The following is a 15423-nucleotide window of genomic DNA, read 5'->3' on the forward strand; positions in this document are numbered from 1 at the left end:
GGTATGGAATTGAGATAGGGCAAAACATACTCTATATGCACTTATAGTCTACATAAAAGACAATAGTTTAAATGAGGGTAAAAATGTGACTCAGGAGATTGATCATTTGAAAATAAATTATACTCCCATTCTTATAAATAAAAATACATGTTAAGAATCAACACATTAGCCAGGCGCGGTGGCTCATGCCTGTAATCCCTGCACTTTGGGCGGCTAAGGCAGGTGGATCACAAGGTCAGGCGTTCGAGACCGGCCTGGGTAATATGGTGAAACCCCGTCTCTACTAAAAATACAAAGATTTAGCCAGGCATGGTGGCGTGCGCCTGTAGTCCCATCTACTTGGGAGGCTGAGGCAGGAGAATCGCTTGAACCTGGGAGGCGGAGGTTGCAGTGAGCTGAGATCATGCCATTGCACTCCAGCCGGGGCAACAGAGCAAGACTCTGTTTCAAAAAAAAACAAAAAGAAACCTCATGAAGTAAATGAAAGAAACTATAGAAACTGCCTCCCTAGAATATATTCTTCACTAAACGTCTACAAAATGTTTGTTTCCTTTCCTTCACAGTCTCTCTTCTCTAACTCATACTCCACAGTGTTCCTTGCTACAGTGGCTATGTCTTCTACTTGTCAGACAGCCTGGGTGACAAAGCGAGACTCAAAAAAAAAAAAGCAACACACAAAAAAACTGGAGATTCCCTGCCCTTTAGATGTGGCTGTAGGTACAGAATGCTGGAGACACTGCAATCCAGGGACCCCAAGCAGCTTGGAAATGTGGATCATAGCTCTTCAAGTCTGTGATCAGAAATTAATGACCTCCAGAAAAAAACTCCATTGCAAAAAAGATGGGAAAAATAATGCTAAGAATACCAAGGTCAAGGAGGCAGAACCAGAATAATTTGTGGTAGAAAAAGTCCTGGGCTGATGTGGAAGCCATGGGAAGCAGGGAGCAGTAGTATTTCCCAGAGTGGAAGGGATTTACAAATGCTGACAATACGTGAGAACCTGAAGAAAACCTGACTATCCATTTCTTAATTTTCAAAAAGCTGGTCAAGAAAAAAATGATGCACACAAAAAAAATCATCTCACAGCCTGATGACAGCAAATCAGAGTCTGCTAACAAACCAAGTGGCTTTGCCATAGATAGAATTAATGTTTCCCATGAAATGGAAAGATTTAAATAAGGCAGAGTTGGAGCTGGCAAAGGAAGTAACAAAAATGTCTTCAGATTGTAACTGCTTTTTATAAAGAGACTAACTTGGCATTTTTGTAGAGAAAAAGAAGTTCAATATTGCTTGCATTGAGAGAGATATACATATATAAAATCAGTTTGGATCCTGATTTGGTTTTGCAGTGTGAAGAATACCTACATTCAAATAAAAATTGATGTGTTCATTTCAAAATAGTATCCAGGGAAGTTGTTGCATTTTTTGTATATCAATAGGACTAGTTACTTTAAACAAGTAAGTGTTCTCTAGTTGCTTCGCTTTATCACAGATAAAAGAATCATCAACACACTGGCCAACGTTTTTAGTAAACAAAATGCAAACCGAGTGTTAATGCTCAGTGCTGGGAAGAGTTCAGTGAATAGCTACATTTTAATTACTGAAAAAAGTATAAATTGCTATAACCTTTGTACAAAAAATGTTTAATAAAGTGTGTGAGGCCATGAAAATGTCTATACCCTTTGATCCAGTATAATTCACTGCTGGGCCTTTATACAGAGAAAATCGAAAACAAAAGAAGGAAAAAGCCCTGCGTACAAAATATGTTGCAGTAATAGCAACAAGCTGGAAGCAACCTAATCTCCATAAGATGGGAATGGATAAAGAAAGATATAACTACACAAAATAGAGCTCATTAAGTTGACAAGCAGACTTTATATCAGCATCTAACTTTTTAAAAAAGGCAAGTTACAATATAGGAATTCTAGAGAATTGATGCATTTGAGAAAAGATGAAGCAGATATGTAATTGTTCACAGTGGCAAATTATAGGTGGTTTTCTCACATTTTATGTCATAGTTTCTTGTATATCAAAAAATACATTCATATTATGAGACACAGGAATCTTTACATCCAAAATAATTTGATACAGATGCCTTAACATTGCGGAATGAGACAACTTTGGAAAGATTCTTGTTTTGTGATTCCTTTTTATCCCTCTAAGCACAGTGCTCTGTTAACACTGTGTGTGTAGTAAATGTGTGTGCTGCTTAAGGTAAAGAATTTCTAGTCAACTAAATGCCCAAGGTGACTGCGTGATTCCACGCCAAAGCACAGGAAAAGGCAGTGATGCTTTTGCCCCTAGCTGAACACTTGTTTTCCCCCACAAACTGTATTCATCCACAGAATAGTGAAATATGCTAGATCCTAGTACAAGACGAGAATTCAATCTAAAAAATCTCTAGATAGATAGATAAAATATTGCTAGTTTTGTTATTCACAAAACTGAAGATACTTGATGGAATATTTTCCTCATCTGAAACAACTGTCAGTATCAACTAAGTGGTTATATCTAACATAAAGAACTAGTTATCAATTAAAATAATATTTTACCATTTTTACACCATATGTATTGTGTAAATGCTGTTGGGTTTGAAGACTAATTGAATTTGCTTTCAGCATTTTGTTGCAGAGTTTTGGTACCAGCTCCTTTAGAATGCTCTAATAGCTTGATGGCCTTGTCAGAGTTTTCAATATTTCTAAGCAGAGTCTCTAATCTTCTCTTAATTTTCTTCTGATCTTCAAGAGCACAGCCAATTACTATGGATTGAAACTTCTGATCAACTGGCCCATGTGGCACCTCAGATGAACATGCACTGTAGAGCGACATTAAATGACTCTTGGCATTTCCCAAATCATCCAGAAACTTATTGACCACCTCATCAATAATCCTTGTGGCATGCTTTAGGGATTCTTGCTGCTGGGGGTTTCTAATTGTTTCTACTGACACTTCAACGGTGAGAGTTCTTCCCATCAAACGGTTTGCAGTCAGATTTAATTCTTCTCTTTCTCCTAAAACATCAATCAATATGAGACATAAACTTATCTGTGTCAAGAACATTAAGGCATTTGTTTGTGACTAAATTTATTATTTAAATATCTCTGCTATGAAATTTTTTTAAAGATACAAGCTAAAATTATAGCATGTAACATTAACTGATGAAATGTATTAGATTATAGACAAAGGTTGTAGAATACCATTTCCTGACAATCTTTATATATGGGATACCAGATGACTTCTCAAATTGGCATGCTTGCAGACGTTTGGGTAGGTATGCATTTGTAACTGGGATGGAAATCAAGTCTTAACACTTTGAGCAGTAAGCACATGTAGGATTTATGCTGGGTACAGCTCCAGAGATCAGATGTCCCAGATCTCTCCATAACAACATGTGCATTTATCAGAATACACTGCCCCAAATTTTGGTTGAGAAAATATAATCATGATAGAAGATAAGCTGGTATCAATACTAGGCACTGACTTCATGCTTCTCCAGATAGAAACAGGACAGTGGTCTAAAGTCTTGACCGGCATGAGGAGCTCTATCAACATTTCATTATTTATATGAAAAAGTCAGCAATCTCCTGCTTCTGTAACTTCCTAATTCATTGATCTTTGGGCAGGACAGTGTAGAGACTAGATCATGGCCTACCAGAGATGTATAACAGTTTTGATCTGGATTTAGATTGCTTACTTATCTCACCAGCCACTTGGCCCAGTAACATGTGGCCTGTGTGGCACCAAAGGAGCCCAAGTAGGAAGTCCAGTGCCGATAAAAAGAAAATCACAAGTGACCTATTCCTACCTATTACATGTTCTTCACATGAAAAAGACAGCACAGGCTAGGCGTGATGTCGCATGCCTGTAATCCCAGCACTTTGGGAGGCCGAGGCAGGCAAGATCACCTGAGGTCAGGAGTTCGAGACCAGCTTGGCCAACATGGTGAAACCCTGTCTTTACTAAAAATACAAAAATTAGCCAGGCGTGGTGGCAGGCGCCTATAATCCCAGCTACTCAGGAGGCTGAGGCAGGAGAATCACTTGAACCCGGGAGGCGCAGGTTGCAGTGAGCCAAGGTCACGCCACTGCACTCCAGCCTGGGTGACGAGTGAAACTCCATCTCAAAAAAAGAAAAAAGAAAATGACAGCGCATTTTTACATTCATGCCTTTTACTGGTCCTACAAGTTTCCTCATTTTCTCTGCATTTTGTCCCTCTCTTTATGTTGTACCTCAATTCATCTTTTTTTTTTTTTTTTTTTGTTTTTTTTTCTTTTCTTCCTGTTTGCCCTTTTTTCTTTTTTTTTTTTTTTTTTTTTGGTCTCTACTTCTCTGCTTCCACTCTCACCCTTTTCCTCTGTGTTTTTTAGTCTCTTGCAGTCCAGTAACTTGTGAAGAACTGAAGTTAGGAGTGTGAACCTGGGATAAAACACATGGCCTTACTGCTTGGGGCCAGCTCTTCTGAGCTTGCAGGCTTTTTCCTATCTCTCCCAGCCATGGCTTGGGGTAGAGCATGCTGGAAGAAATCTCTGAGTAAGTGGCTGCTATAATAAACTGACAGCTGCAGCTGCTCTCTGTGGCTCACATTAAATGCTGTGGCCTAGTGTACGCATACCGAAAGTCAAGCAAAAATTGACCCACACTTATCATAAACTCTTTAAAGGAGTGTAAAAGACGAGCCCCTTCTGTGGAGATGGCTCTCACCGTCACTGATCTGCCTCATGTCCTGGCTATTTTGGATACTGTGGATCATTTCCAGAAGGATTTCTTTCTCTTGCTCAACAGCAGTTGCTGCTTCTCTCAAAGCTTCAACCCTATAGAAATTGGGAAAACAAAACGGTTATTGTATGCAGGATGTTCTTCCTATTAATTTTCTTTATCTCTCATTCAACCCAAATCAAGTTTAAAGATCACCAAACTTTTTAAAACTTCATTTCTGCTTTAAAATTCTTTCATTTTTTATTTTTTATCCACTTGCCTTTCTCCTATTTTCTTTCCAGCTCATGAAGCAATCATTCTATTTAGTGTTTATCTAATTAATAGTATTTGTTTTTACAAGATCTGTATTATTTGTGTATTTTGAATTTATATCTCATTCTGTTTTTATTTTTTCACTTAGCATCCAGGATCCTATATGTACTTTTTTTTTTTTTTTTGAGAGTCTTGCTTTGTCCCCCAGGCTGGAGCACAGTGGCACAATCTCACTGCAACTTCTGCCTCCCGCGTTCAACTGATTCTCATGCCTCAGCCTCCCGGCCCAGCTAATTTTTGTAATTTTAGTAGAGATGAGGTTTCGCCATGTTGGCCAGGCTGGTCTCAAACTGCTGGCCTCAAGTGATCTGCCCACCGCAGCCTCCCAAAGTGCTGGGATCATAGGTGTAAGCCATCACACCCGGCCCCCTACGTGTACTTCTAATCAGTTGCTGCTACTTATTTTATAATACTCCATGTGTATACCTGCCTGCTTTTCCTTCTCCACCCTCCCAGAGATGGACACTCAGGTTGTCTACCAACTTCTTATTACTACAAATAACACTTCTATGAATACATCTCCCCTTTGGACCTTGGTGAGGATTTCCTTAGGACATACACCAGGACAGAATTGCTGAGACAAAGGGTATGTGTACTCCGCTTTTGACTTAGTACTATGATTATTCTGCAGAATATCTGTTCCTGTCCTCTCTCCACAGCAAAGCACAGGAGTCCCCATATCCCTACCAACACTCCGCATTTTCCAACTTTCTATTTGCTGCCAGTGTAGTGGAAATACACTGGTATGTCAGGTTAACTAGCGTTTTCCTAATAATTTCAGACATCTCTTTGTATCCTTGTTAGCCTATTCATAGACTTTTCCTATTTTGTTTTTCTATTTTTAAACAGGAGTTACTGTCCCCTTGCTGATTTGTATACTCAAGAAATTCTTGTTGGTTACAGACATTGCAACCATCTCTCATCCTCTCTTATATGAACCACATCTGGGATGTCTTGCACTAAAGAGAGACTCTTATTTTGATGTGATCCAATTCATTTTTTTTTTTTTTTTTTGTCTTATAGCTTATGCTTTTGAAGTTTTGACCTAAGGTCTTCCCCCTACCCCTTGGTCATATTTTCCTATATTTTCTCTTATTAACTTTATAGTTCTACCTTCCTTATATCTTTAATCCACCTAGAATCAACCCTTGTATGTAGTTAGTTAAGAATGTTGTTTTTTTCCAAATAGCCATTTTCCCCAACATTATTTACCAAACAATCCATCTTTCCCCTAGCAAATGTATATTAAGTTTCTCTCTAAAATCTCTATCCCATGCATTACTATATTTAACTGTTCTTATACCAGTGCCCAATTTTGTTTGTTTATAGCACTAGCCTTGTACTATACTTTAATATTTGATAGAACAGGCCCCTCAATCTTCTTTAAAGATAACTTAGCTATTTATGGACTTTTACTTCTCCATATAAATTCTAGGGTAAGTTTATTGTGTTTCTCAAAAAACGAGAGAAATTCAACATCTTTATAACGTCATTCTGTTAAAGGGCATGATATATGTCTCTTCGTTTATTCAGATCTTCTATAGAGTTCCATGTATTCTTCATAGTAGTCTTTGTGGATATTGTTGCTCTTGTGAATTTGTATTTTCTAGTTGATTTTTACTAGTTTGAGAAGTGTTGTCTTTGTAGGTTTATCTTGTCACTGGCGACCTTGATTTACATGTATTCATTTTAGTGTTCAGTCTGTTGATTCTGTTGGTTCTTCTAGGTAAATGATCATATCCATATCATCCATAGTTTTTATTTCCTCCTTCCCAATCCTATTACTTTTCTATTACTTTTTTTTTTTTAAGAAAAGGTCCTTCAGTACTATATTAAACAGTGGCAATGATGGGGGTATCTTTGTCTTTTCCCCAATTTAAGGGAAAGTCTCTTAAATAGCTTTTAAAAAAGCTTAAGTAGCTTTTTTGTGTAAAGCCCTGATCAACCTATAGAAGCGCTACTTTCCCCACTTCACTCAACTGCACACACATGCACTCACACCATACATACACACGAATATGCCCAGTCACTAAAAAACTAAGCTGTGGAATCAGAGCAAAATAAAAATATACATATTGTATATTTAACATGTTGTATACTTCCAGGGTACCTTATTATTATGAATTACAGTAAGTTGCCAACTTTTGCAAAATGAAATAGTGACAGACCTATTCCCAGTATTTGGATGGTCTTAGAAGTTCATGAGAGATCTAATCCTAACTGCTGTCTTAAGTGTGCACAGAAAGAACAACTTCATCAATGTTTTAGCATGTTCAATTCCAGAAAAGAATCTTCCCCCTACTCCAAGCACACACGTGCCTTTTCCCCTTTGGTTACCCACCTGTTCTACCCCAAAATAGTACTGACAGGCTATAACATCACAGGGTATCTTTATTCTTCAAGATATTAAATATATGTCAAAGTCTGTGTTTATAAGAGCCACTAAAAGCAAAGAACTGGGAAGAATCTCATGTAACAAATTTGGCTAGAGAACACAATCAAAATACAATATTCTACAAAGTAACAGCAATGCAAGTATCAGGCCCTATTCCAGGACCATTCACTATTTACTTAAACATTTTACATTAGCAATCTCTCAGAAAGATAAACTAGGGCCCAGAACATAGGAAAGAGACTGAGTTGGCACTAAATATTTATGCTAAAAGCACAAACCATGACTCTAATATTTAGACAAATGACACAGGTGAATCATTTGATTGGTAAATGAGAAGATGCTGAAAGAAGAGATTAATTTTTCAACACTTTTTCGGCTGGTATTCAATTGTAAGATGATAAGAGAGAACAACACTATTCTGAAAAGGAAGGTTTCATTTACGAGTTACAGCAATAAGTTCATGTTCTTAACAAAATAGATTAAAAAAGACATTCTAGAAAAAAAAATAAGCCTATCATTCATATGAAAAAAATATTTTATCATTAAATGAGACCAAATAATTAGATGGAACTGCTAAATTTTGTGTTTTTGGGACCCCCCCCGCCCAACCCCACAAGGCTTTTTAAAATACGTAATAGAAATTACCAGGGCATTATGCCTGTGAAAACCGGATTTTACCATTTATAGAACTTCTTACATACGTTTTTATGTATACCTTTTTCATTTCATGCAAAGGTAAAATGTCATTCCCAGAATGTAAAGATCTCAGGGTTTATTTGGCAACATGGGCTTTTCATGTCCGATTCCCTCTTTAGGTAGCATTCTTTCTCCCTGACCCTTGTCTACTGGGTGATCCTTTTTCAAAACCCAATCGCTTTGGCAGGAATTGTTTCCTTAGCTTCCCCCATCCCCTCCCTTAAGGCAATTCATGCTCCCTTTGGCCCTGGTACATCCATTTACTCTATGGACTACCTCATATTTTACATTTTTTCTTTTAAAAAGCTGAACCTAGATCTCTACTTAATTTAAGTAATATTTGTACTGTTTGTCAGCTTTTGCTATCCTTAAACTCATATACATGTCTTTTGTCTACAATTTTTCCATTAGTTCTAGAAAATTCTTGGCCATTGTATCTTTGAATATTCCCTGTCTCCCATTCTATTATTTTCTTCTGGAACTCTGGTTAGAGAAATGTTGGACCATCTCACTTTATCCTTCATGTTTCTTAATATCTCATCTGACAACACTTTTCTTGGCGGAGAGGGGCAGTTCTGTTTTTACTAACAGATCCTGGAAGCAGCTACACATCCAAATTGGGAAAGAACTTTTCCTCACATCAAGGCTGGCCTGGGCTGTGCTCCTGGAAAACTCTCTGCATGAAATCACAACTAAGCAGGCTTTGACAAAAAGACATTTTAGAGCACTCAATAGGAAGACAAAACCGGAGCGCATGCACCCTCAGCTAGCTCCCAGGTCTTGGGCACCTCACAAACCTCTGTAGCCTCAGTATCAAAACGGCAAACTGCTGGGAGACTTAGGGGAGTACAACAGCAATTTTGCCCAAACTGTGGCTACTATTAATATGTCAGCTAATACAGTATGCAGTGATAACTGCACCAGCACTGCCACTACTAGCTGTGTAAAGGGGTCAGTCGCCTATGAAACAGGGATAATAAGGAAACAGTGCTTGTGACTAAATGAAGTAAAGCAGGTAGAGTTTAAGTGACTGATAGCACTGACTAAAAAAATTACACACACACACAATATGTATAATGTGTCTAGAATTGGCACTGGCATGTATTTATAGTATTAATAGCTATTATATTCTTACCATTAAGAATGTGAGCTTATTTATTAATGAGAATTTGTGCTTTCATAAAAGGAGGGAAAATGGCAAATGCTCATACCGTGATTTGAAATAAATAATTTCTAAAATAGGTTTGTTTTTTTTTGAGATGGGGAGTCTCGCTTGGTCGTCCAGGCTGGAGTGCGGTGGTGTGATCTCAGCTCACTGCAACCTCCACCTCCAGGGTTCAAATGATTCTCCTGCCTTAGCCTCCCAAGTAGCTGGGACTACAGGCATGCGCTACCATGTCTGGCTAATTTTTGAATTTTTTATTAGAGACAGTTTTTGCCACGTTGGCCAGGCTGGTCTCAAACTCCTGAACTCCCCAGGTGATCTGCCCACCTCGGCCTCTCAAAGTGCTGGGATTACAGGAGTGAACCACCACACTCGGCCTAAAACAGGTTCTTAAACTCATAGTTCTGTCTCTTATTCCGTACTCCTATATCAAAAGAATGCTATAATGATCACTTTTGGGCAATGTAAAATTCTGAAGGGTTTCCCTAATTGCCAAAATATTAAATTACATTTACTGTCAAGACATTTTGGTGTAAAGGAAGGGACTAGTGTTTTCAGTGTGAAGAGCCACTCTTCAGTGGCATGTCCTTAGGCAAGCCACTTCATCCTTATGGACCCCACTTCCCTCATTTCTAGGAGAGAGAGCACGTGTCCTCCACCTAACTCAAAGGGTTTTTAAAGTTTCAAATAACAATGTATATTAAGCGTTCTTTTAAATTACAGGCTGTTATACAGTATTAACTACGATGCCATCTTGTTTTGTGACTCCTGGAACACAGGCACACCCTAACATGAAACTTTAAGTCAGACAAATGATCCCTATCACCCCCGACCCCAGCCCTTCACTACCTGGGTGCAGGTTAAGCCACAACGAAAGAATGACAGGAAGGCAGAAGGAGCCACTATGTCATAAGTTTTGGGAAACACATAACAACCCAATCTCCCAGTCCTATCATTTTTCCCCCCTGCCAGTCTCCAAAACCCATCCCCAAACATCTTCATTACCATCTTGAGCTTTCTATGAGCTACCCAATACCTAGCACATAGTGGGTATTCAATAGCCCCTGAATTTAAGGCCAATTTTTAGATTGAAATTTTTTTTTTTTTTTGAGACAGGGTCTTGCTCTGTCACCCAGGCTGGAGTGCAGTGGCCGGATCTCAGCTCACTGCAACCTCCGCCTCCTGGGTTCATGCCATTCTCCTGCCTCAGCCTCCCGAGTAGCTGGGACCACAGGCGCCGGCCACCTCGCCCGGCTAATTTTTTGTATTTTTAGTAGAGACGGGGTTTCACCGTGTTAAGTCAGGATGGTCTCGATCTCCTGACCTCGTGATCTGCCCGTCTCGGCCTCCCAAAGTGCTGGGATTACAGGCTTGAGCCACCGCGCCCGGCCTGAATTTTTATCTCTTTGAGGAAACTCATCTATTCATCCATATATCATTCCTACATTTTGAAATGTGACATATTTAAGAAAATTCAGGCATAAAGTATTAGAGCCTGGAGAGCCAGGCTTCCTGGGTTCAAATGTGGAGTTTACTACTTTCTAGTTGTGTGACTTTGGACAAGTCATTTAAGCTTCTAAGTGTCAGTTTCCCTATCTGTAAGTGATAATAGTAACTTCCACAAAGACATGGGGCCTGGCATATAGTCCGTGTACATTAAATGAATAAACAATAGCATGTGTTTTAGAAAAAAACTTTCACACTGTGTTTTTCCTCTGCTCTCACACTGTAACAACACAGAAGACTACTGTGACCAAATATGTGGGAGATTTTCCCCACCAACAAGCAGTGGACAGCAGCTAAGTATCCTCCAACTCAGTTCCAATACTATCTACACTTGGACAGTGTCAGATCCCAGAAGTTGAAAGCTCAGTCCCCAAGACCCCACTCCCCACCGCTGCAAGTCTAGGCCTCCAGAACTTCCGACTAACTGGCTTCAAATTGGGGTTCCCATGTCCCCCTCTTTGGGTTTAACTTGCTGGAGCAGTTCACAAAATTCAGGGAAACACTTACTTATATGTACCAGTTTATTATAAAGGACATGGATGAAGAGATGTGTAGGGTGAGGTACAAGGAGGAAGGGGCACAAAGCTTCCATGCCGTCCCTGGGCACATCACCTTCCAGGAGCCTCCACATGTCCAACTATCTGGAAGCTCTCCAAACCCTGTCCTTTTGGGTTCTTATGGAGGCTTGCTTCATTATATAAGCATGAATGACAACCATGTAGAAATGTGACTGAACAAAATGGGTATGCTCTCACTCTAACACAAGACCAGTCTATTCAGATTCTTCTTGGCCTCTGGGTGCTGAATTCCTTCCTCCAGGGCATGGGACAGGACCCTCTCTGGAATGAGGGTCTTTTGATCCACAATCAGACTAGAAACAAGGCAGGTGAAAGAAGGTCAGACAGATTCTTTTTCCTGAGGCCTAAAGCACCCCAACATTATAACGTAAGACTGTCACAAGGGCTATGGGAGTTACGAGCCAGGAACTGTGGATGAAAACATTATATATATATATATATATAATTGTAATATAGTATTTTTTATAAATTACAATAATTGTTAAAAAGTAACAATAAGCAAGATGGTTTGAGCCACTGAGGAATGCAAAACTCAGACTCCATTTAGAATTGATCATAAAAACAGGGAGAAAAGGGAATCACCTCTGTAGAAGGAAGAAATACAGAAGACAAAATGTAGTCTAAGAAAAGGGCTAATGTATTGATAAATTCCATTAGAGATATATGGAAATCCTTTAACAGTTTGTAGAACTGCTGCCAAACATTTTAAACATCATGTAGATCAGTTCATACTCCAGGTCATGAAGTATGAAATTTCTTCCACAATTGACAGGATGATGTGGTTAGGGAACATTACGTGCACACTTCTAAGTACAAACTGTAAGGTTTTATTCTACCCAGTTACACTACTTTATTAGTTAACATAAAATCAAACTATTAGAGCAAAATTACATATGAGTTTCATGTTTTCATTTAAAAATCGATCTTGTATGCATGATTCTAGTTTTTAATAGTGTAGTGTTCTGTGCCATTGCCCATGTGGTTTCAAAAAAAACTTCAATAGGATCAATATTAGCATTTTTCTCTATTTTTGCTTACCTTCGGAAATCCTTCCTTTTCAGCTAGTATTACTTTTTTAAAAAGAAAAAAAAAGGCCTACAAAAGTCTAGAATTACTAAAAAACAGTCCTTGAAATGAACAGCCACATATTAATCACTTTTCTCCTCTGCTCAAATGTTAATTAAGCAAGTTGTAATTTAATCACTGATGTGCAGTAATCAGAATTCATTTTACATTAATCAAACATTAGAATATAATAATATTAAAAACCTGAGGCTTTCTTTTTAAAGAGGAGCACTTCAGAGTGCTTTTGTACCTACCACATGTGAGGCATTAATTCAAGTTGGAGGACAATGACTCAGCTTGAAGGAAGGCGGGGTGGAGTAACATCCTCCCCATTCCTTTAGGAAAAAATCTTTTCTTTCTGACTAAGGGAGAGCGAGTGAAGTGGTTGAGAATATGCCCTCAACGTCCTGAAGACATGGAGAGAGGTGTGTTACTTGTTATGCGGCTCCCTAAAAAGAAACATCAGTTAGAGGGACTTCCAGTAACTGAGGCCACCAATTTCTACTTGCGCTTTACTTTTTCTGGGAGTGGAACGGGTCAGGTTTGCTAGTATTGTGAAAATCCATGAGGAAGCACTATTTCTCTCTTTCACTTGCCTCATTCTGAGTGGAACCCCAGAACCTTGTGTAGGGCTTAGGTTTCTCTGCTGCCATCCAAGAAATGATTTTGAGTGGAGAATCTCTCACTCTCTGGCTCTTTTCTCCCAATAGTAACAATAATAATGCCTTACTTGTTAAAAGAGATGCCGTGGTTATTGAAGTATTTTCTCAGCAAATGGACACTTCATGTTTGGGTGTATTAATGGAGGGAGATAAAACACACATGCAGTGTTTCCTGAACTTTTTGGCTCACATGCTTCTTTGCTCATGCACAACCTAGAGAAAACTATGGAACCAACTCCTGTGTACAGTTTCAGGGAATTCCAGGTGCCTAACAAGGTTTTCTTTTAACTACACCTGCTCACAAAATTTACACAGTAACTTGAGACAAACGTTCACAGGAAGTAGATAAAACTTTTCAATATACCGTTAAAGTCTTTCCAAAAATCTATTAACATTAAATTGTTTAGAAATTCTGTACAAGTCTACTACTATATTACCTAATAAAATCTTAAGCAAGAAAAGGGGAAAACGATCTTTTCATGCTTTCAGGCCAGTGACTAGCACTTCGTCTTCTAGGTAGGGAGGTGCCCAATAAATAGACGAACGGAACCGCGGAATCCCGTCCACCAGGTTAGGGGATAAAGAGAAGCCGCAACGTCTTGTCTTCACTGCACGAAGCACCCGGTAACTTACTGCCTACCCCTCACTCCTCCCTAATCTTTGGTCTCAATGGATTGCTGGGTTGGTTCTGTTTTATTCATTTTTGCTCTTTAGTGTTCTGAAGCAAGGAAACTTAACTTCACGTGGAGGGCCACTGTAAACTGCTGCCTCCCTTAAAAATGTATAACGGGAGAAGAGTAAGTTAAAAACATTTGGGGCCACACAGAAGGTTCTAGAAGCTCTGCAGACCCACGCTGCCACAGTCCTTAATCGCATGGAATCTCAACTCTTAACTGTTATCTCCTCTGACTTTTTCCTGCTCCCCAACACCTAGGTAAGTTAATCAAAGTGTGGCCACCATCACGCCCTCACAGGTTTAGCTTACAAATGCGTTTTCTCTCGGACCAAGGGAGAAAATCCAAGAAATAAACAAAACTACACCACGTCCATCCACAACAAATCTCAACAAGCAACTTCTGTCGCCGCAGCCTCACTGTGCTCCAGGGCCCGGCCCGCCACATGCGGCCTCCGTCCGCTAACCGCCCGCGAACCGCCCGCGCGGCGAGCAGAACGCTCGAGACCGCCCGCCCGCCCGCGGCTCACCTGAGCTCCAGCTGGTCCAGGCTCTCCAGCAGGCGGCTGGAGCGGTCGGCCATGGAGGAGGAGCGGCAGAAGCGCCCCTCGTTGGCTTTAGCGTTGATCTTCGCCTGAGCCATCTAAGCCTCCGACGCGGGGCAGCCGAGAGGTCACCGGCCCCTCCGGCGGCGGCGAGTGGAGCGCTCCTCGGGCGGCAGGCGTCGCCGTCACCACGCGGGCGCCCGCCCTCCCTCTGACGCCCGCAGGGGCAACCCGGGAGGACTCGCCGACTCCGCGGCTGCCGCGTGGCCAAAGAAGGGCAGGCGCGGCGCCCGCGGGGCTCGGGGACGCTGGGCCTGGGAGGGGGCTGCAGCAGCTGGAATTAGAGGTTCGCGGGCCACAGGGGCTCGAGGATGGGCCGACAGGGGCTCGGGCCTGGGGAGCGCAAGTCTTTGAGGAACGGGGAGGGGCGGACGCAAAGACCGAGCGCCTAATGTGGCCAGCGGATCGTCTGCTCCCCGGACCCAGGAACTACCCGAAGCCCGCCCGGACCCACAGACCACCCCCAGCTCCGCCCCGCGTGGCCCCGCCTCTTCGTGCAGCCTAAAAGTAACCAACTCCCCCCACGCGAAGGTTCCTATCGGTCTATGGGTTGTGGGTGTATTGCTCAGTGACGGCTTCGTTTAGTTTCTCCCAGCACCCATAATTCAAAGCAAGAACAACGACATTAAGGGTCTTGTGATATAGGGAGAAAAGGTCCTTTTGTGAAACAGAAGGCAGTTAAGTACAGCTCCTAGGCAGCCCACACTCACCTGACCTTCCTGTTACCACTTGATTCTGAAATGAGAGTAACGAATGCCAGGACAACACTGAAGCTATTAAGTAAAAAAGAAAAAGCTACTCCATCTTTCCCTATCTAGCTAGATGTGGGAAGCAAAGTGAATTTACTTCATTTTTACCATTCTAAGGATTACAGCTGTGAACCACCACGCCCGGCTTAATGAAGTTTTTAATTTTTGCTATTAAAATTATTCCTGTTGAGTGAGCCGAGATCTCGCCACTGCACTCCAGCCTGGGCAACAGAACGAGATCTTGTGTAAATAAATAAATAAATAAATATTGAGTGAAATAATTGGCATTAAGAAGTCCTGA

At 40.7% G+C, this 15423-nt stretch overlaps 1 protein-coding gene across 2 annotated transcripts; it reads right to left on the reverse strand.

Annotated features, from left to right (window-relative positions):
- Window positions 1-1622: 1622 nt before the first annotated feature.
- BAG2 (BAG cochaperone 2) lies at window positions 1623-15178 on the reverse strand. 2 transcript variants are annotated; one of them, XM_023222990.1, is made up of 4 exons: window positions 14299-14427; window positions 12688-12882; window positions 4702-4811; window positions 2532-3011 (listed from the first exon to the last, which is right to left on the reverse strand). In XM_023222990.1, exons 2-4 carry the CDS (start codon window positions 12699-12701, stop codon window positions 2599-2601), a joined length of 537 nt encoding a protein of 178 aa, XP_023078758.1. In that variant the 5' UTR covers window positions 12702-12882; window positions 14299-14427; the 3' UTR covers window positions 2532-2598. The 2 variants fall into 2 exon arrangements, with proteins under 2 accessions (XP_023078757.1, XP_023078758.1); XM_023222989.1 differs by lacking the exon at window positions 12688-12882 and having other exon boundaries at window positions 1623-3011; window positions 14299-15178.
- Window positions 15179-15423: the final 245 nt, after the last annotated feature.

This window comes from Piliocolobus tephrosceles, chromosome 5 (assembly GCF_002776525.5).
Source record: "Piliocolobus tephrosceles isolate RC106 chromosome 5, ASM277652v3, whole genome shotgun sequence".
NCBI lineage: Eukaryota > Metazoa > Chordata > Mammalia > Primates > Cercopithecidae > Piliocolobus > Piliocolobus tephrosceles.

Excerpts from the sequence above, each read along its gene's own strand:
- BAG2 (XM_023222989.1), bottom strand. The coding sequence starts at position 14,411 with ATGGCTCAGGCGAAGATCAACGCTAAAGCCAACGAGGGGCGCTTCTGC. Across the intron at positions 4,812-14,298 it reads CTGGACCAGCTGGAGCTCAG|GGTTGAAGCTTTGAGAGAAG; the intron begins GTGAGCCGCGGG and ends CAATTTCTATAG. Across the intron at positions 3,012-4,701 it reads CATGAGGCAGATCAGTGACG|GAGAAAGAGAAGAATTAAAT; the intron begins GTGAGAGCCATC and ends TTGATGTTTTAG.